The sequence below is a fragment of the Archocentrus centrarchus genome, chromosome 7, assembly GCF_007364275.1.
Source record: "Archocentrus centrarchus isolate MPI-CPG fArcCen1 chromosome 7, fArcCen1, whole genome shotgun sequence".
Taxonomy (NCBI): Eukaryota; Metazoa; Chordata; class Actinopteri; order Cichliformes; family Cichlidae; genus Archocentrus; species Archocentrus centrarchus.
This window is the reverse complement of record NC_044352.1, coordinates 4,185,447-4,213,155: the sequence shown is the minus strand read 5'-3', so window position 1 is coordinate 4,213,155 and position 27,709 is coordinate 4,185,447. Positions and strand designations below refer to the sequence as shown.

At 42.3% G+C, this 27,709-nt stretch overlaps 1 protein-coding gene across 3 annotated transcripts in view; it reads left to right on the top strand.

Moving 5' to 3' along the window:
* Nucleotides 1-27,709, top strand: part of gripap1 (GRIP1 associated protein 1) — a 52,306-nt gene that overhangs the window by 13,263 nt on the left and 11,334 nt on the right. For 2 of the 3 annotated variants that reach the window (XM_030733589.1, XM_030733587.1), the window contains exons 10-26: nt 3,546-3,593; nt 3,709-3,740; nt 4,596-4,643; nt 4,778-4,877; nt 6,242-6,319; nt 7,268-7,360; nt 10,200-10,334; nt 10,479-10,574; nt 10,664-10,774; nt 12,000-12,101; nt 12,253-12,366; nt 12,721-12,798; nt 18,067-18,162; nt 19,540-19,596; nt 19,801-19,900; nt 23,280-23,410; nt 27,334-27,450. In XM_030733589.1, the coding sequence (XP_030589449.1) occupies nt 3,546-3,593; nt 3,709-3,740; nt 4,596-4,643; nt 4,778-4,877; nt 6,242-6,319; nt 7,268-7,360; nt 10,200-10,334; nt 10,479-10,574; nt 10,664-10,774; nt 12,000-12,101; nt 12,253-12,366; nt 12,721-12,798; nt 18,067-18,162; nt 19,540-19,596; nt 19,801-19,900; nt 23,280-23,410; nt 27,334-27,450 (1,536 nt within the window). The remainder of the gene's footprint in view (nt 1-3,545; nt 3,594-3,708; nt 3,741-4,595; nt 4,644-4,777; nt 4,878-6,241; nt 6,320-7,267; nt 7,361-10,199; nt 10,335-10,478; nt 10,575-10,663; nt 10,775-11,999; nt 12,102-12,252; nt 12,367-12,720; nt 12,799-18,066; nt 18,163-19,539; nt 19,597-19,800; nt 19,901-23,279; nt 23,411-27,333; nt 27,451-27,709) is intronic. The other variant, XM_030733588.1, reaches the window with a different exon arrangement.

Below are 27,709 nucleotides of genomic sequence, written 5' to 3'. Positions count from 1 at the left end.
CTGAGAATGACAGCCTCAACACTGCATTTAATCTATTGTTAGATTCAATTGGCTTCTCTCAAAATGTAAAGGAGCCCACCCACCACTTTAATCATACTCTGGATCTTGTCCTGACATATGGCATAGAAACTGAAGACTTAACAGTATTCCCTGAAAGCCCCCTCCTGTCTGATCATTTCTTAGTAACATTTACATTTACTTTAATGGATTACACAGCAGCGGGGAATAAGTTTTATTACAGTAGAAGTCTTTCTGAAAGTGCTGTAACTAAGTTTAAGGATCTAATTCCTTCATTGTTATGCTCTTCAGTGCCATGTGCCAACACAGTGCAGAGCAGCTACCTAAACTCTGCTCCCAGTGAGGTCGATTATCTCGTCAATAATTTTACATCCTCACTGCGTATAACTTTGGATACTGTGGCTCCTCTGAAAAGGAAAGCTTCAAATCAGAAGTGCCTGACTCCGTGGTATAATTCACAAACGCACAGCTTAAAGCAGATAACCCGAAAGCTGGAGAGGGAATGGCGTCTCACTAAATTAGAAGATGCTCATTTAGCCTGGAAAAAAAGTTTGTTGCTCTATAAAAAAGCCCTCCGTAAAGCTAGGACATCTTACTATTCATCATTAATTGAAGAAAATAAGAACAACCCCAGGTTTCTTTTCAGCACTGTAGCCAGGCTGACAAAGAGTCAGAGCTCTGTAGAGCCGAGTATTCCTTTCACGTTAACTAGTAGTGACTTCATGGATTTCTTTACAAATAAAATTTTAGACATTAGAGAAAAAATTATTCATAACCATCTCAAAGATTATTCTTCATGTTCGGCTGCTTTCAGCACTGCTGGTATTTGTTTAGACTCTTTTGCTCCAGTTGATCTTTCAGAGTTAACTTCAATAGTTACTTCCTCCAAACCAGCAACATGTTTGTTAGATCCCATTCCTACTAGACTGTTCAAAGAAGTCTTTCCAATTATTGATGCTTCAATCTTAAAAATGATCAATCAGTCTTTATTAGTTGGCTATGTACCACAGACCTTCAAGGTGGCTGTAATTAAACCTCTGCTTAAAAAGCCATCACTTGACCCAGTTGTCTTAGCTAATTATAGGCCAATCTCCAACCTTCCTTTTCTCTCAAAGATTCTTGAAAGAGTAGTTGTAAAACAGCTAACTGATCATCTGCAGAGGAACGGTTTATTTGAAGAGTTTCAGTCAGGTTTCAGAATTCATCACAGTACAGAAACAGCATTAGTGAAGGTTACAAATGATCTTCTTAGAGCCTCTGACAGTGGACTCATCTCTGTTCTTGTCCTGTTGGACCTCAGTGCAGCTTTTGATACTGTTGACCATAACATTCTATTACAGAGATTAGAGCATACTATAGGTATTAAAGGTACTGCACTGCAGTGGTTTGAATCATATTTATCTCATAGACTCCAATTTGTTCATGTAAATGGGGAGTCTTCTTCACACACTAAGGTTAATTATGGAGTTCCACAGGGTTCTGTGCTAGGACCAATTTTATTTACATTATACATGCTTCCCTTAGGCAGTATTATTAGAAAGCACTGCATCAATTTTCATTGTTATGCAGATGATACTCAGCTTTACCTATCAATGAAGCCAGATGACACACATCAATTAGTTAAACTGCAGGAATGTCTTAAAGACATTAAGGCCTGGATGACCTCTAATTTCCTGCTTCTAAATTCAGATAAAACTGAAATTCTTGTTCTCGGCCCCACAAATCTTAGAAACATGGTGTCTAACCAGATACTTACTATGGATGGCATTACTTTGGCCTCCAGTAACACTGTGAGAAATCTTGGAGTCATTTTTGACCAGGATATGTCCTTCAATGCACATATTAAACAAATATGTAGGACCGCTTTTTTGCATTTGCGCAATATTTCTAAAATTAGAAACATCCTTTCTCAGAGTGATGCTGAAAAGCTCATTCATGCATTTATTACTTCTAGGCTGGATTATTGTAATTCATTATTATCAGGCTGTCCTAAAAGCTTCCTGAAAAGCCTTCAGCTGATCCAAAATGCTGCAGCTAGAGTCCTGACAGGGACTAGAAAGAGAGAGCATATTTCTCCCATATTGGCTTCTCTTCATTGGCTCCCTGTTAAATCTAGAATAGAATTTAAAATTCTTCTCCTCACATACAAGGTCTTGAATAATCAGGCACCATCTTATCTCAAAGACCTCATAGTACCATATCACCCCAACAGAGCACTTCGCTCTCAGACTGCTGGCTTACTTGTGGTTCCTCGGATACTTAAGAGTAGAATGGGAGGCAGAGCCTTCAGCTTTCAGGCGCCTCTTCTGTGGAACCAGCTTCCAGCTTGGATTCGGGAGACAGACACCCTCTCTATTTTTAAGATTAGGCTTAAAACTTTCCTTTATGATAAAGCTTATAGTTAGGGCTGGATCAGGTGACCCTGAACCATCCCTTAGTTATGCTGCTATAGGCCTAGTCTGCTGGGGGGTTCACATAATGCACTGTTTCTCATTCACCTTATTTACGTTGTTTATACTCCACTCTGCATTTAATCATTAATTGATATTAATCTCTGGCTCTCTTCCACAGCATGTCTTTCTCTCCCCTCAGCCCAACCGGTCGCGGCAGATGACTGCCCCTCCCTGAGCCTGGTTCTGCTGGAGGTTTCTTCCTGTTAAAAGGGAGTTTTTCCTTTCCACTGTCGCCAAGTGCTTGCTCATAGGGGGTCGTTTTGACTGTTGGGTTTTTTCTGTATTATTGTAGGGTCTTTACCCACAATACAAAGCGCCTTGAGGCGACAGTTTGTTGTGATTTGGCGCTATATAAATAAAATTGAATTGAATTGAATTGAATTGAATTGAATTGAATTGAATTGAATTGAATTGAATTCCCAAACATTTAGCTTTGTCATTTGTCATTTTGAATCTGTGACACACTCATGACTTATTTTCACACATTATTTTGGAGCCATGATTAAAGATGTGACCACATGCTGTTCATGCTTTACTCAGTTTACACCCAGCTTAACGTTGTGGATGACAGAAGGATCTTCAGGCTCATCCGTTTGTCCAGAGTTATTAAAGTTAAAGTAAATTCTCATAGCTTTTAAACCTGCACCCTATATTATACCTTCTTGGGGGTAAAGTTTTTAATGGGAGCAAATGACTCTGAGACAGCTGCAGTGTTTTTGTCCATGTTGAAGTATATGTATGTGTTTGTTTTTTGGAAAGACGGATCACGAGGGGGCAAAACTGAGTTTCTCTGGCAAGCTGTCGGAGTCGAGACTTTCAAGAGCCAAAACTCTGCCTCTAATTACCGGCCTCGATCAGAGGAGCCCAGACTTCACTTTGACTCATACCAGTTTTAGGAAATGTAATTCAAAGCGATACTTTTTCAGCAGTTGAGTAGAAATGCATTAGACTGCACAGGTGTACCTAATAAAGTGAGGAGGCTCTGTGCAGTAAGCACCGAGCGTGCTGTATGTGTAGGAAGATTCAGCTGACTCTGAATCTGCACTGAACGTGTGCTTTTCTGTCTGCCTCCAGGCGTCCAAACAGGCCGAAATCACCAAACTGCAGGAAGAAATAACAAAGGTAAATCTGACAGCTGTGGAATAGAGATTTATTTCGCCCTGAACAGCCCAGTGAGCTGATGCTGTCTATTAAAGGTGTAGCTTTTTAACACTGTTCCTGTGTGTTTGTCCCGCAGCTGTCCGACAAACTAAAGAAGAAGCAGGAGAGGTGAGACGCTCTCATCACAGTCACAGCTGCTCCTGTTAAGAATTAAAGTCATATTACAAACGCTCGCTAAACTGATTATTCACACGGTTATCAGCCAATAATTTAGCACCAGTGCTGCACACATTGCTTCAGGTGTGGGTCAGAAGCTTCACGTAGCCCTTTAACACCGTGCGATCGCAGCTGAAGCGCCTGTTACTTGCCCTCAATAGCGGTGAACAGCTGATTGAGACGTGGCGTATCAGCGTGGAGTCGGCTGATCAAAGGAACGTTGATCAGCTGGCTTTTTACCGTAACTCCGCGACCGTTCATCCTATCGAAAAAATGCAAATGGTTCCCGAAAGCCCAGAAATTGCACGTCACAGGCATATAGGGGTATTACGGTATTTGTAGCGAACAGCGGCACTTTTGAAGTATGTTGTGCCACGGCCGATGCATTCAGAGTAAAAGGGTTCACATCACAGTGAAGAAGAAGGTGATCTCAGTGACTCGTTAATATCCATTAAAGCTGCTGATTTTCAGAACTTCATGTCCAGTTTTTTGGGGGGGTTTTAAGAATGATGCAGAAATCTAAAACCATAAACCTCAATGATTTTTACACCTTCAGTTCATAACCACCATCATCAGCTTCTGGTGCTTTAGATTGTAAGGAAAATACCCCACAGTACTGAGAGAGAACCCCAACCATCAGATGAGTAGGCAATAAATAAGGATCGTCTTAAGCTGGGAATCATAGAAAGCTCCCTGATTAGAGGTCAAGAATAAAAAGATGGAGCTGGAAATGAATAATAATGATGTCGATCTGTTCTGGTCAGCTGAGAAACTCAAACTAAAGCTTGTGTTTGTGTCGTCCTGCAGTTTCCAGCATCTGCAGACAGAAAAGGAGGCTCTGTACAACGACAGCAGGTCAGGACTGCGGTAACCCCGCTGCTGTGACACGTGATGCCCACGGTTCAGGCTGTGCGCTGTTTCTTCTGTTTGTTTGTTTGCCGTTGCTTGTTGTGCGACTGTTGGCCTTTTGTGGTTTTGGTTCTCTGCAGGACAAAGATCGATGAGATCAACCAAAGGAAAGAAGAAGAGCTGAAGGCCATGAACATCCGTATCCAGAAGCTGCAGACAGACCTCATGGCAGCCAATCAGGTTAGACCTCACTTAGAAATAACTCCAGTCCATTACTGTGTACATTTTCTTGGCTCTTCTGCAATGTTTTTGCCCCAGTAATGATAATTTTCTACAGAGGCAGCAAAAGTGACCATGTTCGAATGATTTATGTACACAGGTAGAAGTGGAACCACTGAAAACAACCAAAGCACTTTATCTCAAAGTAAAACGACCTTTTTTGAGCAGACTAGTGAAAAAACGGATTGTTTATCAACTCATCATCGGGTTGTGATAAACATAATCGGTTAAATATCAGCTCTGGATGGTAATCCAACTCATGTGGTGAACTTTATAACCCACAGAGGGCGCTAAAGCACACAGTATACATGTCAAGAGTGCATGTTCACATCCACTCGAGCTGTAACTCAGAAGTTTTTTCTACTCTGAGTTCATTGTTTTGTCTGTAAAATGATTTTAAATAGTGAAAAATAGAATTCTTAGTTTTGTTTGTTTGGAGTCCAGAATCCAAAAGGCTTCATTTCATTTACACGCCTGAAAAGCATCGAACACTGAGATAATTCCACAGAGAGGAGAGTTTTGACTTGTTCATAAATGCCTGTGTGGAATACATAACTTCAACATTTGTTCAGACTTGATATTTTTTAATTAACGGCTCAGAAGCTCTTTAAAAATTATAAACTTGAAGAAGGAACCACCAGTAGCCTTTAATTTGTCATACAAAATTTTGAATTTGTAAATCAAATATTCACATGACTGAATTGTGAAGTCAAGAATACAAAAAGCTTTATTTAAACACGTATTTCCTGTCTGTCGCTGACGTCTGAGGTGTTATCGGAGAATCTGAATCCGACTGAATGTGTTGGAGATGCTGAATAATTTAAACGCAGCCTGAGCTGTTTCTCATTTAGCAGTGACATCACATTTTATGTATATCCATCCATCCATCCATCCATCCATCCTCTAACATCCTGTTCAGGGTCACGGGGGGGGGGCTGGAGCCTATTACAGCTAACACAGGGCAGGAGGCAGGGTACACCTGTACAGGTCACCCGGGCTAACACAGAGACAGACAACCATTCACACTCACATTCACACCTATGGGCAGTTTAGAATCACCAGTTAACCTAACCCCACTAACTAGTCTTTGGACTGTGGGAGGAAACCGGAGCACCCGGAGAAAACCCACGCAGACACGGGGAGAACATGCAGACTCCACACAGAAAGGCCAGGCCAAGGTGGAATCGAACCCAGACCTTCTAGCTGTGAGGCAACAGCTAACCACCATGCCACCGTGTACAATGAGTCAAAAAAGATCATTTCTGCCTCACTTAGGAAATTTACATTTTGCTAAAAATCCAAATCTTTTTTTTTTTTTTGTTCAGACGGCAGCAGAGCTGAGAGAGCAGCTGCAGAGCAGAGAGCGAGAACACGAGGTGGCTCTGCACACGCTGAAAGACGAGGTAACACACACACACACACACACACACACACACACACACACACACACACACACACACACACTCTCTCTCTCTCTCTTTGAGCGTTCCCAGCCTGTCAGCGCTCCCGGCCTGTGAGTCCTGCCACAAACAGGCAGACTTCTGAACATATTTCTGTGTCTCGGGCGCAGCAGGAGTGCAGGAAAATTCACACATGAGGACACTTTTATTTAGATTTTTATCCACATGCTACCAAATTAGAGCGCGCACACACATATGAAGATATAGGTTCACAACTCTTCTCTCACACGTGCAGAATACAAACCCAACGAGTGTGGGGAAAACGAGTGTGACGAAAGCCTTTGGAGGTGCTTTTTCTTTTTTGTTTTTTCTTTTAATTGAAGAGGGCAAGGATGAGGGGGGAAAGGGGACGAGGGAAGAAACTGTGTAAATGGGGGGGGGGGGGGGGGGGTGACTAAAGCTGACTGTGTTTGGTTCTTTTCTGTGAGGCTGTTTTCCTGCCAAAGTGATATAAATGTTTAAAAAGGATCCATTTTCACCAAGAACACGTTTCTAAAACAAAGCAAATGAAATAAGAGCTGGTGGAGTGGAGAAAGGGAGGCAGCTCAATAATAGGAATGGATTTTTTTTTTCTTACATTCATATAACTGAAAAAAATCCAAATATGTTTTCTGATATTACTCTGGCAGTGGAACATGCTGGGATTTCTCTTCCTGTGTGTTTCTGACCTGCTTTTTCCTTCTCTAATCCTCCTCTCTGCTCTTTCTGTCATCCTTGTCATTTAAATTTTCTTTACCTTTACACTTTGTCCTGTTCTTTTTGTTTTCCTCCTTTAATGCCTTCATCATTGTTTTTCTTGCTTCCTTTTTTTACTTCACTCTCTTCTGGTTTCTTTCCTTCTGTATCTTTTCCCCTTCTACACCCCCTGCTGGTGGTGTGGTGCCACTGCAGGTAGCCAGTCAGAGTGCAGTCAGTCAGGAACAGGTGGACAGCATCCTGCAGGAGAATGATGCTCTGAGGACAAACCTAGCTGCTCTAGAACAGGTAATAAACCTTACACATTATCGAGAGCGTTAACCCCAAAAATGTGCACTAACTTAGTGGCCATTAAACCTAGAGAATACCACAAAAACATCACATCATCTCTGAGGACTAACCTAGCTGCTTTTAACATCGATGCACATCACCGTAACCCTATCATTACATCATCTCTGTGGGCTGACGAGAACATTACACTGACCCATGAGGAAAAAGTACCACATTAATACCTCAAAGACCGTCACAGTTACACTAGAGTTGTTAGAGTATACTAGCATGGCTAATAATCGAATTAACTTCTTGTGCTTCTCGTTCATCCTGCAGTTCCCAATCAAACAACAGTTACCTGACCTCAGTCTTTGCTTTAGATAAAATATAAATAAAATGTGTGGAAAGGAAAAGTAAAATCACATCCCTGAGTTCATTGTGCAAAAAAGATGAAAATGTGATGATAAAATGGAAACTGTATCCTGGTCTGAAACAAATTTACATTGCAGTGAACACAAATTAATTCTCTGCAAGTACCTGGACTTGGAACGTGCTAATATCAAGCCAGTATTGAAAGACTACTAGTGTATGCCAGTGCCTCTGAGTCGGAGGTACTGGTATACACTAAGCTAAGATATTAGCATCTCAGCTTAAACTGAGTATATGCCAGAGTTGCCAAAGCTTTTTCAGAGATTAAGAAAAGTAGACCAAAAAGATATTAGCATCTTACAGAATAGAGGAAACTTTGCTCACTTCCAGAGCAGAACTGCTGTAACAATTCCCTCCAAACATCTGGTTATCAGCAGCTGTGCGGTTGACTTTGTGGACATATTTAGATACTAAAAGACTGTGTGCATGTCCTCCTTATCAGGGCAGGATTGTTTTCCCAACAGTAGATCAGACAGTGTTAATGCAAACAAAGCAGCGCGGCTCAGTGGATGGCACTGTTGCCTCACAGCAAGAACTGTAAGTTTCAACCTCAGTTGTAAGAGTTTCACTTACAGGTTAAAATAAGAGTTGTTAAGAGTTCTGTTTTAATGTTGAAATTAATGTCATGTTGACCTCAGAACACTATTTTCAACCAATTTTTCTGTTATTGTAATCGATGCTATCTCAGAGACCATGAGTAAATTTATCCAGAACACCTGACTCACTGTGAAACTGTAACCTATCTTATAGGAGAACAGTGCTCTGAGGACTGAGCTGTGTGCTCTTGACCAGGTATTTATATCTTAAATTAGAGTAGATCCCTCATCTAGAACCTTAACCTTAGCTTGGTTTTCTGAACTAATTTAGTTCCCCCAGAAGTACAAAACTATGAACCTTAAAAACTAAACTAGAAGTTACTACAGTGAGTCAAAGTTGGAATCTGTTACAGAATCAAAACCTATTACCTTGAGATCTGTAGAGTTTTACTAGACCTTAACTGCCCTAGATCTTTTCATGCTTTAAGAATCATCTGAAACTCAGCCTAAATTTAGTTAGCAAAGATAACATTCTAGCACTGTATAGAACCTAGATGATGGAGCAGTTCTGTAGGGTTTCCCTACCAGTGATGGTAGATAGTACCGGCTCTCAATTGTCTGGAATAGTTTTTTCTAGAGACAGTACCTAGAACCTGTTTGTTGTAGCAGCTGTCTCTAATGTCAGTGTGGAACACATGTTGCAGGAGAACAGTGCTCTGAGGACTAATCTGTGCGCTCTTGAACAGGTAATTATTTCATGCCCTAGATTCCCCATGTAGACTTTAGACTGATGGTCCTGACATGAGCTTAGTTCCCTAGAAGCTTTTCTAGAACCTCATTAATGTTTGGAAATTAATCCAAAGCCTGGTACTCTAAAAATACCAAGACCTGAACCTGACCTTGTAGGCTGAGTAGAACGTATTGTGTCTCCACAGACAGTCCTGAACCAGAAACCCAAGTAAAGATTATAATTTTTGTCTGGGCAATTTCTATGAGAAGAACAAAACCAACGATAAACTGATTCTTCTGACGAGTATCCAAAGTATCATCCCTCTGTTCTGTGGAGCTCCGATATTGTCCAAAAATTGACTGACATGCATCACTGAGCTGTGCTAATGCTTTTCACACACCAGTTCTGTTTGGGAAGACCACAAACCAATCGCATCGCAGCAGGTTGACTTATTTCAGCCAGACTGCAAAACCTGCTCGTTAGCAAGTGCATTCAATTTGCTAATTCAAGTAGAGTCTTCGTAATTCAGAAAAAGTCCAGAGTTTCTTTGGACAACTGGGCAACATACCACTGTTTCTCTCACTGACACTGATGCTGTCATGATCACCATTCAGGTGTGTTTGTTGCTGGGGACCCGTGTTTTGGTTTGGATTCGGCATGAACTGAAGCTTTGAGAAGTAAAATGGAGAAGATATGTGTTGCCTAGTAGTCCAAACCGATACATTTGTTGGTTGAAATGTGTGGAGCCTGTAACCAAACTGATCCTCTGTTTGATGACTGGTCGCGGTGACTGAGATTGGGTAAAAGCGGTCACAGTGATCAATTTTGCCATCTCAAAAAGTGGTTCCTTTCCTGACCTCTGACATGGATCTAAATCTAGATGAAATCTAAATACTGTGTAGAGTCATGCCACTGTACCACCAAAAGAGGCAGGATTGTTCAGTCCAACAACTTTTCATCTAATTTAACCTGTGGTCGGCCATTGTCCTCTGCATCCATCCTAATCAACCGTGGTTCGGTGATGTCATGTTTTGTCATCCGATAGTAGATTTTTCTACATGCGTGAATGTGTTTGAAATTGGACACTTACAGGAAAGAGTCGATCAGGAGTAAAAGTGAAAACGGTGAAGATGAATTACGTGTTTTTCAAATGTGTTTGCAGATCCAGACGGTGAAGACGCAGGAGATGAACCTGTTGCGAGAGCAGCAGGAAGCGCTGACGTCTGAGCTGCAGCAAAGACGAACCGAGCAGGAGAGTCTGCTGGCTCAGAGAGACGACCTCAACTCCCAGCTGCAGGTAGACAAAACCAATAAAGTCTGTGGTTTGTTTCACCTCTGGGTTTTATCTCAGCTCTGTCATCTGAAACATTGTGCGGTGGTATAGGCTGCTCCAGCTGTTTGTTTATGCGGATTTCTGCTTCTGTCCCTTCACCTCCTTCAGGAGTCGAGTTTTGCCAACAGGAAGTTGTTGGAACAGTTAACAGAAGAAGGACAAGAGAAGGACAAACTGCTGAGAGAGCTGGACGAGGCTAAGAAGGTACAAACACAACACACAGTGTGACATGGTGTCTGTATACAAACACACTGAGCCATTAAATACGCTTATATCTGTGTATGTGTGAGCAGACAGCAGAGAAGAGGAAGGCCATGCTGGATGAAATGGCCATGCAGCTGAACCAAGAGAAGTCTGACCACAAGGAGGCGCTGTCAGACCTCAAACTACAGCACGAGAAGGAGGTGAGTGTTCCTGGAGCTGCTTTTAATGGCTTTTATCATCACAGTTTTCATGTCTTCTTTTTGAGGGCCAAGCAGCGAGGCTGCAGGTACCCACAGTGATTCTAGGCCTTCTTATTATATCATCGTCACCTTAGTTCTGGGGGCTGCCACAGACTCCCATTGGAGAGGAACAGTCTCGTTAAAAGTTGTGAAAGTTGGTGCACTTCCGCAGGACAGTCTCATCATTTTCATCGAGTTATGTGCCACTGCCTTGAGTACTCTAGCGCCACCATTGGGGCAAATTTGGACTTGCGTTTGTGATTGTAACTTGTGACCCATGTGTCCAATTTTGGAAATTGAGGCACTGTTGGAATCCTTGGATCTAGCCGAGTTCAACACACCCTATAATGTTATTTTCCACCATGTTGGATTTTATAGAAATCCTTCAAAAAAGATCACAAAGTTTTTCCAGTGTTCACCAAAATGGACTCAGATCATTTTCAGGTTAAGTCTCACAAAAGTTATTGGATGGAGTTTTGATTTTTCCAAACCGTTTGCCCGTCAGAACCAATCAAAAGCGGCAAAGTCGCTAAACAGGAACTGAGCTCATATCTCAGCAACACTTTAACCTGTCAAAGCTACACTTGGAACATAGACTTGGGACCCATTCAGAAAGAAGCACAAGAATTTTGTTGATGCTTGACCATGAGGGGGCGCTATAATTAGTAAAAATGTATTTTGACCAATAGCAGCTCATGTGTTCAGATTTGCAATGACATTTGTGTGTCAGCTGATTCTGTTAGAAGTCCCGAGCCTGATTAGCACCAAGTTTGGATGTTGGTTGGATTGGCTGAGCCGCCATACTGGATTTTATACAAAGTGAAACAAAATTTTCACAGGTTGTAAATTTTGTCAGATTTTCACAAAACTTGGTGTATGTGATCTTCAGAGCATTCCACATTCACATTCCATGTTGGTTTTAGAATCATCTCGGCGCATCAATCAAATTTAATGGCAAAGCCGCCAAAAAGGAAGTGAGTTTAAATCTCGGCTGTGCTTTGGCCCATCAGTTCGAATCTCGGTGACCTTGACTTCAAAGGTCTGAGGGGGCGGCGGATGCTGGCGGCCGACAGTATTTTTAAAATACATTTTCATCAGATTTGGTGAATGCCTTTTGCTCTTCTCTCTTCTCATTAGTCCCTGATCTAATTTTCTTCTTGTCTCTTCTCCTCCTCCTCGCTTTCAGGTTCTCGCAGTGAGGGCTCGATACGAGAAGGAGCTCAGAGGACTTCACGAAGACAAGAATCGCTCCGAGGAGGAAATCCGACAGCAGCTTAGAGATGAAAAGGTAAAGGCTCAGAGAGGAAGCGATAGTGGGTGAGGAGAGAGGAGAGAATTCCTAAGGAGCTTTGTCTCCCTGCTGTTTCATGTGGCATCAGGACAGATCAGCAGCAGAATCCTTATCACACGTGTTCATGATAGGTTTTGTGAGTTTTCAGGCCCGGACGAAGGAGCTGGAGGGTTTACAGCTGCGAGTGGATGAGCTGCTGGGTCAGGTTCAGTCCATGGAGGGAGCCAAAGGATGGTTCGAGAGACGACTCAAGGAGGCGGAGGTCAGTGTGGCAGCCGTAACTGCGTGGTGGCTGGTCATCCTATAACTCAGCAGTACTTTTCCACCAACTCGTCCTGTAAATCTTCAGTAGTTTAAATGATCGGTTCACAAGTTTTTAAAGTCTCAAAACTTCAGACATTTACTGCAGGTTTGTCTGTGTTACATGGATAAAGTAAACATTTACTGCAATAATTAGCCGACAAATCAATGAGTTATAGTCGATAAAAATATAATTTTGCGAAGCAAAAATGGCAACATTTACTGTTTATAGCATCTCAAATGAGCTTGTTTGATTTCAGATGTTTCTGTGGGACTAAGTGCAGTTTATCTGTTTATTTGATGTGTTTGTGAGCAGGAGAACATGGAGAAAAACTCTCTGCAACACCAGGAGGAAATCGAGCAGCTGCAGAAAGAACACAAACTTCAGCTGGCGGTACACACACACACACACACACACAGTTTCATTTCACTTTATTTAATCAGGTAAAAGTTTCATTGAGATGAAAAATGTGTTTTCCACGAGTACAGAATGAAAGCTGGTGTTATAAGAATAAAACCGATCACTGTCACTCTTGATGAGATTAAGCACATTAAAGTGAGAACACAAACATTGATTAACAGATCCTGTAGGAGTGACTTAAACTCAGCAGCATTAATGAGCTCTGACAGTTTGAGCTGCTGCTCTACGAAAAGATGCTGAAAGGGTGCCGAGTCTGTCTTTACTCGACGAGCCAACATCTGTAAAATGTCGTGTTTCTGCACTGATGAGGAATACCGCGTCTCCGGATGGAATTCTATACGTGGAAATGAGAAACATACACACAGCTTACATAATACAACCATCAAACCACAGAAGCGGCTTCAGTTGCAGGTTTGATCCAGTGTCCGTTCAGTGTATCACTCATAACAAAAAGTTTCAGCATAAACGAGTCGATCACTTAAGTGCACACATTAAACCAAGTTCATTTCTACAAACCCTCGCAAACTGTTCTATTTTTAACATCTGGTTTTTCTGTTTTCTGACTCAGCAGTAAATTCTGTTACATCACAACCTGCTGCATTCAAATAATGAATGCAGTGAGCTGTGTTTAATGTTTTGCTCCATTTGCATTCTTTTTTATCTGATCAGTTGTACCTGTAGACCAAAGTGCTGAGCAATAATGCAGATGAGATGATATCCAACCTGTGAACTCAAAAATACTAATTCCCATCTTTTGCTATTATGGATATTATTTTCTATCAGATATTTTCCTACTTATTCCCAGGGCCTTGGTCTCATGGAGCTGCCATTTATGCAAAGGTTTGAAACTGGATTCCTGCGTGCACACGTACAGTGATTGTCGCTCTACGTTAGTGCAGTGATGCTGGAATCCTGCTGTTCAGTCACTGAGCCTCTGACTGGCTAAAATGGAGCTTCAGAGGTTTAAAATGCAGAGTCAGGTTCTCTGAGACACCCAGCACTGGTTTCATCAGAGAACCTCATCATGATGCGTTTGATGGCCTCCCAGCATGCACTGGGGCAGAGGACTTATCAGTGTTATCATAATTTTTCATGCTGTTACAACGATCTACATTTTTGTGCAAAATGAGATGAAGAAATGACACAAAGCTCGAGGCAGTTTTAAATTAAACCTCAGTAATTCCGTTCCAGTTCACAACATCAGTCATGTCAAGGTGCTTTATAGCAAGATAAAGACCCTCCAATGTTAGAGAGAACCCCATCAATCAGATAAGCCCCTGTGAGTAAGTCCTTGGTGACAGTGGGAAGGAAAAACTCCTTTTTAACAGGAAGAAACCTCCAGCAGAGCCAGGCTCAGGGGGGGGGGTCATCTGCTGTGAGCAGTCTGATTTTAGGGGAAAAAAAAGAGTGCGTAAAAGGTGAAAAGATCGGAATTGGGAAGACGCGCTAAGTGCTTCGTTGGTCACCCTGCAGCCTGAACCTGAACAGCATAACTCACAGATGGTTGCGGGTCAGCTGATCCAGCTCTAACTGTAAGCTTTATCACAAAGGGAAGTTTGGAGCCTGACAGCTGAAGGCTCTGCCTCCCATCCTGCATTTAGAAACTCTAGGAACCACAAGTAAGCCTGCAGTCACCTGCAGAGCGGTATGATGTGAGATGATGGGGCCTGATCATTCATGACTTTCTATGTGAGAAGAAGCATTTTAAATTAAATTCTGGAGCTAGCAGGAAGCCAATAAAGATGAGCTCATGTGGGAGAAATATGATCTCTCGTTCTAGTTCCTGTTACTGCTGTTAGTTTTCAGAAATAATGGATTGCTTTAGGACAGCCTTGAAGTAACAAATGCATAGACTGCATCTTCAGTAATTGTGACCTCTGTAGGCGCTGAGGACGCCTGTGTACAAGCTTTAGATCATTTCTGTTGAACTGCAGCTCAGGTGAAGACACAGCAACAGTTTCCAGAACAAGATGTTTTAGAAGGCGCCTCTATAAATATACGTGTGTATTTGTTTATGCATGCACACAGTGCGTGTAGGCATGTATGTACGTGTGTGCAGTCTAATTGAAAATGTTTCTAATTAAAGCGTAGTTGTCTCCATGGTAACTTGGAGAGGTTAAGCTGTGTTAACAGCCGATCAGAGCGGAGGCGGCTCATGTGAGCACTGACAGTCTGTTGCAGACTCTCTGAACGTTTCACGCCATCTGTCAGCAGGACAGAGTTCAGCTCGTCGTTCAGTGCTGTGATTTTTGTTCCCACGCTGACCCGTCCGCTTTCTGCACTCGTAGCACAAAGACGAGGTTTTGTTTACCTCGTGGAATTGTGTGAGGAGCGGATATCGCGCGACATGACGGTGTTTGTTTCCAGTCTTGAAGCTGATTGAGTTTGTTTACAGACATCTTTGTTGTGATACAAGGATAGATGGAGAGTTTTTTTTTTGGGGGGGGGCTGCGGTGCTGCAGTTGGTCACTGTGACACACTGTCAATATTAATAAACACTGGATTAGCTCTATTAATGCTGGTTTTTATGAGTTTTGTAAATGAGATGATTGCACTAAACAGATTTTCAACAACTGCAGAAGGTTGTTGTTACTGATGTAGGGTCATGTGGAGGGCCAGCAGGCTATATACACTGAAAAAAACCCACAAACTCAAAATAAAATACAAAATGAAACCTTAGTTCAACATTAGGTGTAATTTAGTCTCAAACAGAAAAGCTAAAGAGAGAAGACTTCCTAGTTCCTGCAGTGGAAAGGCACCTCATGTAAACACACTGAATACATTAAGTATATGTAAAGAAAAGTAAAGCCCCAAATATTACCACAGTCTGATAATGATTACAGCTCCCTGTGTGGTCATTAGTCTGATAACCAATAATAATGCTGCATATGCCAGTAAGGAGTCCTTTCAGCCAATCAGGTGACCAGGATGGTCGTGTGTATGTCTGAAGTCCTTCAGTGAGAAAGTCTTTCCTCAGAGACACGCTGCACTGATTAGTGTGTGTTTGTGTGTGTGTGTTATCTGCTGGATAGCAGCCTGGTACTGACTGCAGAATGAGGAGACTTAATAGGAAAAGTTAATTAATGATGGAAGAAGTCTAATTAGAGGGCAGGTCGGGTGCTGCGCAGGTATTCCTCGTGTCGAGGGTTTGAGTTTCAGCCGTCACATCGTTTCCTGTTTCTGAACAGCAACAGTGACGGCGTGTTAAACCAAACACTATTAAAAACCAATCAATTCGCCCTGATATCTCCACTTACATCAGAATATACTGAAAAAATAGCTGATTAATCATAAACTTGAGCACAGGAGTCCTGCAGCCTGAGTTTACAGATTTACCTGCTCATCATAGAAACCTGCACTGAGGAGAATGCTTAATATATTATATTAAAATATGCTTGTAAAGTATATTAAAATATGGGACATTTAATATTTTTTTTTCCTGACGTTAAGTGATTCATTTTATTTTATTTTTTGTACACAAACACCTGATGCACACAGTTACAATAACAGAATGGCATTTAGGAGCTATTAAGTCAAAAATACAGAGCCTGGAGGAGAGGGTGATATTTCAAAACAAGACATTATTTCTGACATTAAAGCGACAGTCTTGAGCCACAACTCTTAATTTTGGAGTTCAGGTGTTTTCGGTGCCACAGGTTTATAAAATCAAGCAGCTAGTCATGCAGTCTGCCTTTACACACATTTGTTAAAGAATGGATGCCACCATTTAAACAGGTCAGTCTGTAAAATTTCTTCCAACCTCGATGTTCTACGATCAGCTGTAAGTGGAAGAGTTCAGGAACCACAGAAATGTAAAGTTGAAGTTACCGAGCGGAGCCTGGAGTCCATTAAAGTCTCCAACGCTCTGCTGACTCTGTAACCGCAGAGCTCCAAACCTCCTCTGGCATTAATAACAGCACAAAAACTGCACCGGGAGCTTCATGGCATGTGGGCGGTCCAGTACGTTTGCCCATTTGAAAAACTGTACCGATTTATAACAACACATGGCTACGGGTAAAACACTGCCCCCTGGTGGTAAATGTTTTATTTGACTTTTGCAGCAGTGTAAAATAATTTCAGGGAAGAAAACCTACAAATTTTTAATTGGCATATAATTATAATTTTTTTTTTCCTGCTGTTTTACTCAAACTCATCACAGCACAGGTCGCAGCCATCGCTGCGTATTCTCCCCGCAGACAATCCTACCACACAGTCAGGTTTATTAGAAAGTAAATACTAGTCATATTTAACCCAGAGGCGCCATATTATCAGAAGCATTCAGACTTTGGAGAAGCATTGTTATGAACTGGATCTGTTTGGATGACAGGGCTTTCAAATTAAGCCGGCGGCAGGCGCATTTTCCACCTACTCCACCACTCTGCGCCATCTACTTTTTAATTTTCCTAAAAAAATTTCTTTGTGCCGTCCGCCGTCTCCATTTCCAGCGCCATGTGGACGCACGTAGCAATATTTACGTTCTTTCAATCTGAGCCATTTGATTGGTTCACGACTGCCATGTGACTATTCATATTGTCTGCTGCTGTCATGGCTTCGGTCTCGGTCATAAGGCGCCTGCTACTTTGGCATGCCCCCCAGCTACTCCAAAGCAGTTTGAAAGCCCTGGATGAGCTGGATAGACTTTGATTATCAGTAACTACACAGTAATGCACAGATGCAATCATATGCCCAGTTATTCATCATGGTCCAACACTTTTCCAGAGTTTTTAAATTTGCAGATGTGACTTTAGAATCACAAAAAATGATCAAGTTTCTCTCACAGATTAAACAGTTTAAAATCTGAAATCCAGACAGTTTTTTTTTTAGCTTGTAATAAAATCTGAGCAGAGCTCCGCGGCCTGATGAGCTGTTTGTGCGTCTCATTGAGGTTACAGGGAATTAACAGATTCGGTTGTTTTCCTCCAGAATTACTTTTTTTTTTTCTCCCTTCTCTGTCAGGTGAGCCGCTGTAGCCTGCAGATGCTTTTAATGTAGATTTTAGTCAAATTAATTAGCAGCAGAAGCTTAGAGGAGAATTAAAAGCAGTTTCTTTTTTCAAATTAATCTCTGTGTCAGCTGGATTAAGAGCACGGGGGCATCACTGGAGGCGGAAATGTAGTTAAATTCTTTTTGCAGGGAGGAAGAAAAGCTTCTGTAATGGGTTGTGGTTTATGTCACAGAGTTTCTCCTACAAATGTTTGAGCTGCTGGACTGAGTCCTGCTCTGTGTCTTCGTGTCCTGCAGGAGAAGCAGGCAGAGATGGAGCGATTGAAGCAGCAGATGGTGGAGGTGGAGAAACAGAGGGACGAACACGGGGACACCATCGGGAAACTCAAACAGGTAATAACTGTGTGTCAGAGCTGATATATCTCATTCCTCTGTGCCGCAGAGCTCTGCGGTCCAAAAACGACCAACTTTACTTCAGACACACACTCACTCACACACACACACACTGCTGTAGTCTCTCCTAAATGCACTCCTTTTGCCTCCTGTTTGAGCTTTTTAAAGATGAAACACTGTATCAATGAGGTGGTTTATTATTATTTTTGAATTATAAAAGTTTATGCCTACAGTAGGAACCAGTGGGCTCAGACCATACACGAAACATAAGCTCGTGTGCTGACACTTTAAGAATATATAAATACATTTAAATGCTTCTAAAAGAACAAAGAAAAGTAAATTATAAAAATAAACAAGATAAATAATGAGGAAACAAATGGGGGGGCAGAAAACATGGCCCAAAGAAAAAAACCTTTTATAAAAGAAAGTTTTAAGAAGAGGTTTAAAGACCACAAAGAAAGCTGCTGCTGCTGTTTGGATCTAAAGGGCCGACTGCTCCACAGTTTAGGAGCTCTAATGGAAAAGGCCCAGCCACCTTTACCACATTAGAATTTCACTCGTCAGAGCTGAAGTGGTCTGCAGCACTGCAGCAGAGCTTTGAGCCGGTCCTCTGAAAGGTCTTTGCATGGCTGATGCACCGACCCACGCTACAGATAAAAGGAGACGGTCCCTTTGAGGCCGCCGTTTTTAACCTTTACAAATGTGTCACTTTGAACCCGGGATCTGTGGACCCATTTAAAAAAGCACCAAAACCTGTTTACACTTCTCTTTGTTTATCCAGCCAGCTTATGTCTTTCAGCGCGCGCCTTCAGCGTCACCTTCTCTTTATGCTGCGCTCTGGGTAGCAGAGCGTGTGGAGGTGCGGCCGTCTGCTTAGCTCGGTGTTTGCAGATCACAGCAGTCACTGTGTGGGCCAAAATGTATTAAACTAAAATGCTTCACCAGCCGGATTAAAATTCGCAACAGGCTGGATTTGGCTTGCTTTGATTTTAACATGTATGGTTTAATATGTTGCATGATTATGTCGCTGTTTTATCATTTAATTGCTTCTGATGTGTGTCTGTGAGTTTGCTGGTTTGGATTTCTTTTGTGTTTTAAAAATGTCATTGCCAGTGACTGCAGATGAAACCATTTCAAGCTAAATCTGGCACATTTGCGTTATGGACCCACATGCTCATGTCAGTTAATGTGCAGTTGTCTTTTATTTTTAATAGCAGGGCAATAAATGCCCTGAAAAAGTCAGAAAATGTCAGTGTCTGACAAACAGAAGCCGTAAATTCTCAGTTCTAAGGATATTTTGGCATTTTTAGTTTGGAAATGAACTAAAACAATCAAAACAGCTGACAGTGACGTCTGTGACCTGTTTTCTCTGTGTAGGAGATAAAGGACACCGTGGACGGTCAGAGGATTCTGGAGAAGAAAGGAAGCGCAGCGGTGAGTTTACTGTTTATCTGACTGATGACGAGCAGATGACTGTGACTGACACACAGGCTGATGTGTGGATGCTCTGAGAGGAGAATCTGAATGGAAATGAGAGAGAGAAAATATTTAGCAGAGCAATTTGAGAGCAGTGGTGCGTGGAAAATAATAATTAGAAAATAAGTGTGTGTGTGTGTGTGTGTGTGTGTGTGTGTGTAGCTGAAAGATTTGAAGCGGCAGCTGCAGCTGGAGAGGAAGCGAGCGGACAAGCTGCAGGAGAGGCTCCAGGAGATTCTGACCAACAGCAAAACCAGGACAGGTACTGTACGCACTTTGATCTGTGACCTCAGCCTCATGTCTATAGGCTGCCTTTGCTTTTAGTTCAGCATCTGTAAAGGTTCATATCGCCACCATAACATCAGTAACAGTTCTATTGAAGCAACACAAATTCAGAGTCTGGAAATTTCAGAAAGCTCAGACTTCACTGTTTGAAATGCTCAGTTTCAGTTTCACACATTTTTTTTTCTTCTCTTGGATCTTTTTCATGTCACTGAGAGTGGATATCCCTAATATGGTCATCTCAGGCTCAGAAGCTTAAACTACTGCTCTTTAAACCTTCTGTTAGTGAGGGACAGCCAATCATAGGAAAGCTGGGTTAAACAGTGTGACAGGGAACTTAATGGATAAGCAGAAGATGGATGGATATATGAACAGGCACAGGGAGCACATGCAAGCCCCACGCAGAAAGGCTGAAGGCCGTGGATTTGAACCCAGGATTTGAACCCAGGACCATCTTGCTGTGAGGTGATGGTGCTAACGGTCCTGGATTTAAATATTCTGAAGGTATTTAAACGCAATCATGCATCTCAGACATCTGTGACTGCTAATCACTGCACTGCTGTGCTGCCTTGGAACTGAGCATGAGTTTGTGTGTGTGTGTGTGTGTGTGTGTGTGTGTGTGTTCATAGCAGTGCTGTGTATAATTACTGATTGTCTGTCATGTGCACAGTATGATCAGAATCATCCTTTTGTCACAGAACAGACGTGTGCAGTAAGCGAGCCATTATTTAAAGTTATTCTTCTGTGGAGTAACACGTGCATCACGTGGAGGCTTTAACGTTATTGTACGCCTGCAGACTCAGGATGGTTTGAAAGGAAAAAAATTCCCCTTTTGGCAGAAATGAGTTTACTGACAATTTGATAAATTTTAGTAATACATTTTTAAAAAATGAATCTCTGTAGGTTTGTTCTGATTTATGCTTCTAATTGTTAAAAACGTTGCAGTAAAAACAAAAGTCGCACAGATGCCTGGGGGCACAATGTACGAGATTACGCTGGTGACAAAACATTAATTCACAAACACAGGGTACATACACCCTGTATGGTAAGAATTAAACCTTTTTACTCCATGAGTGAAGTTATGTGATAGTTATTAGGCATCCATTCAGGATCAGTGACACTCTTGCCACAATGATGCCTCCAATTAATCAGCCAAGAGCCTCGTGGCACCAAAAATAAAATAAATTTAAGCTTATTTCCTGGTGGTCTATGGCTCAAGCCCAGGTAAACCTGTGTATTAGTCACGGGTACAAATACAAAACATGTAGAACCATGACCTACTTTAACCATCTGCATAAAAGACTGGAAGCTACATCCATATGTCGTGTGGTCAGCAGTGCAGGTAGTGGTGTGGGCGGTGCTGAGAAGGTTAAATCCCACTTCCTTTGGTGTTTTGACTCATGCTTGGTGCAGCATCTGTGCAGGAGGCCAACAGACACCAATACTGAAGGCTGGAGGCCGGGTGTTTCCCGTCCTGGAAAACCCCGGCCTGATGCGCTCTGGATGGGAAACTCTGTGTTTGCCTCTCGAGTAACCTGTAGCCATCACTGCGTTTCTGCAGGATATTGATCTCTGCACGCTCTGAGACTTACAGGTAGAGGATTTAAATCTCCTAAATGGATGGTGCACCCTTTTAAATACTCCAGGAAGGAGAGACAGCAGTTTTGGGGCTGTGTGTGAGTGAGAGGCCGGGATGTGATTGTAATGTGACCGGTGGGTCCAATAATCGGCGGCATGCTAACCCTGCGTCAGGAGGTTCTGGCTCAGTCCGGAACCTTCTGCTTAATATTTAATGCGGCGCTCTGGTTCCCAGCGCTGAGCTGGACACGCTGGCGTCTGCTGGCAAAACACACGCAAGTACACACAAACCAAAACGATTACTCACACACCACGGCTTCATTTCTTATCTGCATCAAATGGAATTGTTTTTATTATTTCTACTTAATATTATTTTAATTTGTTTCTTTTATTGCATTTTTTTTTTTTATTTCCTAGTGTTTGCTTTACAGGCACTCTGCTGTCACACTGTTTTTAAAACACACGCGCACACACACTCACGCTCACACTCACTCACTCAGTGCAGGGTAGTCCTGAGCTTCATGTATAATCTATGAGCAGTGCTGAATGTTTAAAAGCCTCTTCTGCACAAACCTGAGAATCAGACATTTTAAAGTAGCCTACTTATCTGGCTCTCCCAGTACCTGCCTTAAAGGGACGGCCCAGAGCCTTAAAGGGGCAGTTTGTCGCCTTAATGGGACAGTCTGCTACTTTAAAGTGACAGTCCGCGGCCTTAACGGGAAAGTTGGATATCTTAGAGGGACAGTTCATTGCCTTGAACCTAAAGGAATGGGCAGCTGTCTTAAACGGACATCCTTAAAGAAACAGCTTGGTCCTTTAAAGGGGCAGGTCACTCATTTAAAGTGGCTAGCCTGCTGTCTTATTTGGACAACTTGCGGCTTTAAAAAAACAGTTTACTGCCTTAAACGGACAGCCTGCTGCCTCTAAACAACATTCTTAATCTTAAAGGGACAGTCTACATTTTAATAGACAGCTTATTGCCTTAAAGGGATGTTTGCATTCCTAAACAGACAGCTTGCTGCTTTAAAAGGATGTCCACATTTTTTAAAAAGACTGTTTGACAGTCCACCAGCTGAACAGGACAGTTTGCTCTCTGAAAGAGATAACAGCCTTTATTGCCATAAATGGGCCTCATATTAAAGGGATGCTTTAAAATGATGTTCACGTCCTAAAAAAGAGAGTTTGTGTTTTTAAATGGACAGTCTATCTGACAGCAACACCTCACTGTTTTTAAAGGCCGTTTCCTGCCATAAACAGCTGTGCACCACCTCCAACCAACAGTCATAGTCTTAAAGAGACAGTCCACATTTCAATGGACAGCTTACTGCCTTTAAGGGATGTTTGCATTCCTAAAGAGACGGCTTGCTGCTTTTAATGAACGTAGGCTTTCTTAAAAGGTACATTTAACACTCCACTGCTTAAACGGACAGTTTATTGCCATAAATAAACCTCATATTAAAAGGACAGTGACCTGATTCAAGCACAGGAACAAGTCTACAACAGCATAGCTGAAAAGGAAAAGAATCAATGTGTTGCACTTGTCCAGACCTCAGCCTGATTATAATGCTGTGACAGGACCTTCTACGAGCTCCTGAATAATGGAGCGCTCTCACAGTCATGTGAAAACTTTCTTTTTCAAAAGACTGACTATTAAAGCGATGCAGCAGTTGAAGTAAACTGCTGCGTCGTTGTATAGTGTTTGTTTGGGGTGGACCGCAGCCTTAAAGGCGAGACTGTGAATATTTTCCTGATGCACTGAGTCAGATTATTTTCTTTTTCAGGGTTGGAGGAGCTCGTTCTGTCAGAGATCAACAGTCCGAGTCGGACTCAGCAGACAGGAGACTCGTCCTCCGTGTCCTCTTTCTCCTACAAAGACATGATGAAGGAGTCTCAGCAGACCAATCAGAACAAGGTGGGTGGAGCTCCTCATAATCACCTGAAACAAAGATCTGGATGTGACACTTGCTTCAGCCTTTGGTGTGGATGAGTTTTAAGACACCAGTATTGTGGTATTGATGTTACAGCTGCACAAACAGATTAGTTATGAAGTCCAGATTTTACATCACAGTGACTTCTAAGATTAAATTGCTCCTCTATTTAATCAGACTCTAGGTCTTCATGGTTTTAGCTGGTCCAAAATGCTGCATCCCACCTTTTAATTTGGAGCCGTGTGAGAGCATCTTACTCCAAATAAGCAGGGTGGTTCACATCTTGGAAAACACCATTTTTATGTTCTAGCCAAATGACTTCCGATGCTCCGGTAGTTCCCAAATCCAGGTCAAAAGCAAAGAGGGATCGTGCTTTTTCACACGCCACCCCGAAGCTTTGGAAAGGTGGCTTCACATCAGATGTGGTCAGACGTCGGTCACTTTTAAATCGATGTTTAATGCACCCTACTTAGACCTGGTGTTATTCTTGTTTGAGTTGAGCCTTATGTTTTAATTAAAGATGTAAGCAAGCAGTCTATTATATAGTGTATTCAGTGTTTATTTCACTGCTGTGTTTTGCAGCACTCCTCTGAAGTAGACTGAACAGATATAGCAGTAAACATATAGATATAGCAGCAGAGAGCTGAGACAGTAATAAAAGAAAATGGTGACCTTCAAAATTTTAAGCAGTTTCTCGCTCAGAGGAGTCAAACTTTCATCTTCTGTCAAGCAGCTCATTTAAACATCATGAATGTGGCGCAGAGTAGCAGCACGCTCGGCTCCAACTCGGTCTTGATGAACAGCTTCCAGAGAAGGCAGCGGTATTTAGTTCATTTGACTCACTTAAGTTTCAAACCTGGCTGCCTTTGTGGGTGTCATCCATGTGTGTTGATTGGTGTTTGGACCTCATCTGGTTCTGTATGTCGCCACATTGTTTTTTGTTTTGTTTGTTTTGGATTGTACTGATTATGGTCTGTAGCTGAAATGTCATCGAGCGCGATGACATTCACAAATGTGAACATCTCAGAATTTCTCCTGCCAGCAGCTGTTCTAAGCCAGAATTCACAGAGCTGAGGTCTTCCTGCTATGAGAACAAAACGTGTCCCATTTGGTTACCTGAAGAAGCTGAAAACAATCAGCTTGTCGTCCATCAGTAATTCATACGTGACCGGCAACAGCAGCTGGATCTTCTCAAGCAGGTGGAGATCCCTGCTTGTTCTGCATTCAGCCGTGAGCAGGATCGCAGATCGACTGATTGAGGAAATGCTAAAAGGAAGCGTTCTGATGGGTCTCTAAATGCTGCAGCTGCAGTTTCCTGATGTTACTTTGTGACAGATTTACACATCACTAAAGGCTTTACTGGATAAGACCTCTCTGCTGTTTGAATACTGCAGCACAGTTTGAGTGCTTACACAAAACCTCAGGCAAAAAGTCGAAGAAACCTCAAAGGTTTTATTTAAGCGCTGCCTTTGTACTGTTGGGCACTCAACACTGGAACTACAAACTAAAACACGGGGAAGACGCATCTTTTTCAGAGCAACAGCTGTGAAGGTGAACAGTGTGAGATTTTTTTTTTTTTTTAACCCTCTATGATCACAAAGTTAAGTACAGTGTGTGCTCAGAATGTTCAGAGAGAAAAATTAATTAATTTTTAATTTGTCACATTCAAGGACATCAACATCGGACCATTTCCAGCATGGCTGCTGTGCTCCGATCTCTCCGTGAAGGTTCACTTGTGACCCCTTCGCACTTGTTTATTTCATCTGATTAAAATGTAAAGAATGACATTTGTTGAGAAACAATATTTCATGGTGATAAAACTAAAAGTAAGAAAAAAGTCACAGTTTGAAACCTCGACAGATAAAAACGCGTTAAAGGCGAACGAATTCATGCTTTAGTGTAAACTCACCTTTGCTGCTGCAGCATCTGTGAAGTCGTCTTCTAAACGAGCTTCTGCTCAGTTAGCTCTGTGGCAGGTCGGGTCACGACCTCTGACCTCCACGTTGTAATGACAGTCAGCTGTGACGTTCAACTGTAGCATCCCGTCATCCTCTCTTCTCTTCTTTATTCTGTTTTACAGCTGATTTATCTTCGAAGTTCTCTGTGCCATATTTATCTCCGTCAGCGTCGTGTGTTTGTGTGTGGGTGTGTTTCTATTGATAGAAACACTGTAAATAGAGCTGACGGGCTCAGTGCATGTCGCTGAGCATTTCTGTCAAAACATGACACTGCAGAGTCCTCCATCAGCTCGGTCTGCTGTGGTGATGCGGTTGCCATTAGCAACAGCATCGCATGCGAGCGAAGAGGGTTTGATGACGTCCTGCTGCTGCAACGTTTCGCATCAGACGCCTCTGACGATTAAAGGCCTCCGCGTGCTTCAAAGGTGCTTTTTTTGGGTCCACGCTTTAAATTTAAATTGAATGTTTTTGTGCTGTAGGTTCACAAATACAAGCTTCTGTTTGCTGATGATGGCGACTTCATTCGCTCAGTTCACCTGGCTTAAAGTTTGGCTCAGCAGAGTTTTAACATGTAAACTGTGAGAGCAGCTGCTGCACCAAAGAGTGAAAGCAGACCGTGACGCCAGTTTGATCCTCTCGCACAACTGAGGTCATTTTCATGTTAGCGAGCCTGCTAAAGTCAGAACAGGAAACAGAACGGTTCACATGGAAATCTGAACTCTCCCTTTATAAACTTTGGTCACAGATTATTTAGTGGACAAGAAGTCTATTTATCTCGATTTATTGCTGCGTTTTGTTTTGTTTCACAGCTTTCTTACATTTAGGCACTCATCATCTGTAAAAGTTTTTTAAAAGCCTTATAAATCAGCTTCACTATAAATACATGAGAAGGAAGCTGCAGATAGACACCGTAACCTCTGAAATACTGCGTCACTAATTGCACCGACTCAAAACGATGCCTGCAATTCCACCAAATGCACCGCAGCGGATATCTGAATTATGTCCTGAGTCTGTTTTTCACAAAGTCAGGTCAAGCTGCACAGAGCAGGTAAGGAGGGCAGGAAGTCAGGCACAGTTTTCAAGATAAAAGACCCCCGTGAAGACGCTCTGCTTCTGAAGTGTTGGCAATGTGATTTGAAGCCGTGTCCACTGCTGGAGACGTGATGTCACAGAAGGCTGCCAGCGTATTTCAGGGGAAAGACTTCATGTGCGTAAACAGCGTTCTCAGTTAAAGGCACAGCTTTGTGGATCATTGTAACACAGCAGATTAAGGACTTCAGAGCAGCAGTTAAGTCGTGGTTAAAAATCAGTCCTGAACTGCGGTCGTAACAGTACGTCGGTGCTAGCTGTACATGAACTCATGCTAATAGTGGTGTTTTGGTTTGTTTTAGCTGTTTTAGGTACTTTTATAACTAGTCTTAAATAATGATTCTACTGCCTTCATTTAAAACCAGAATTTGTTCAAATGAGTTCTTGAGGGTGACGATACACACAAGTTCTGTTTGGTGAGCCGGTTCCTGTTATTTCTGGCCAGGAAATTTAACCCAACTTAAAACCAAACAAACAAAAAACAAAACGTGGTTATAAAAATATTTTTATTTCAGTCCTGGTGATTAGCAGGAGGGCCACAGTCTCTTTGGGAGGTGTATGCTGTATGTATGTATGTATGTATGCTGCTTCAGCCGTGTAAATGGTTGCATCTATTAATGGCCATCAGGTGACTGGTGTTGGAAATTAGTCCCATCCGATCCTTTCAGACTCTTCACTGTGATCCAGTAATGTGATAAAATATCTCCTGGTATAATAATGAGCTCTAAAATGCTCTGAAGCAAGGCAGCAGAGCCCTCTTTGCTTGATTTTACATGAACTAACGTGTGTGTGTGTGTGTGTGTGTGTGTGTGTGTGTGTGTGTGTGTGTGTGTGTGTGTGTGTGTGTGTGTGTGTGTCAGTCTGGAGGAGGCAGCCCTCAGTCCCAGCGCCCTGCTGAATTATCCGATGACGAGGTTGGAGAGCTGTTCCAGCGGCTCGCTGAGGTTCAGCAGGAGAAATGGATGCTGGAAGAGAAGGTAAGGGGTCCTCAGAGTGGACTAAAGTGGAACCCACACTGTGTGTCCTGTTCCTGAGCTGCTGGAAAACTCAAACAAAGCAGAACTTTCACCACATCCTGCTTTAACGCCTCACTTGTGCCTTTTAGAGGTTTTAATGCTTCCCTTTGTTCTGTGAGCTAACAGTAAAAAGTGTGGCCTGTTTTTAGATACAGGTTTATATTTTTAGATGCATTATTAATGTCCTCTGTGCTGTAATATTTAGGCAGTTTGTATGGTT